Source organism: Myotis davidii, unplaced genomic scaffold, assembly GCF_000327345.1.
Source record: "Myotis davidii unplaced genomic scaffold, ASM32734v1 scaffold332, whole genome shotgun sequence".
NCBI classification, from domain to species: Eukaryota; Metazoa; Chordata; class Mammalia; order Chiroptera; family Vespertilionidae; genus Myotis; species Myotis davidii.
Window position 1 is genome coordinate 3,630,315 of NW_006285779.1, and position 302 is coordinate 3,630,616.

The following is a 302-nucleotide window of genomic DNA, read 5'->3' on the forward strand; positions in this document are numbered from 1 at the left end:
TGTCCCCCCTCCTCTGGCGGAGGGGCGGCCCAGGCCCGAGCCTCAGCGACGGCGCCAACGCCACAGCCTCCACCGCTCCCCGGCCTGCACCTTCTCCTCACCATAAACTTGAGCGCTTTTTCCTGCAGCACCGCCTCGGCCGGGTCCATAATCTCCGAGGGCCCCTGGGTCTGCACTCCGCCAGGGCCGCCCCCTTGATGCCAGACCGCAGCCAACGCAGCGCCCAGATCCCGCCTCCTCTTCCTTCCCCCCGCCCTCTCTCACCTCTCAGGCACCCGCCAGGGGGCGGGGAGGCTCGGCTG

At 71.2% G+C, this 302-nt stretch overlaps 1 protein-coding gene across 8 annotated transcripts in view; it reads right to left on the reverse strand.

Moving 5' to 3' along the window:
- Nucleotides 1-263, reverse strand: part of BTRC (beta-transducin repeat containing E3 ubiquitin protein ligase) — a 166,638-nt gene extending 166,375 nt beyond the window's left edge. For 4 of the 8 annotated variants that reach the window (XM_015559324.1, XM_006756529.2, XM_006756531.2 and 1 more), the window contains exon 1: nucleotides 102-263. In XM_015559324.1, coding sequence (XP_015414810.1) covers nucleotides 102-149 — 48 coding nt within the window. In that variant the 5' untranslated portion in view covers nucleotides 150-263. The remainder of the gene's footprint in view (nucleotides 1-101) is intronic. The other 4 variants (XM_006756533.2, XM_006756532.2, XM_006756528.2 and 1 more) reach the window with 1 other exon arrangement.
- Between the last annotated feature and the right edge of the window lie 39 nt (nucleotides 264-302).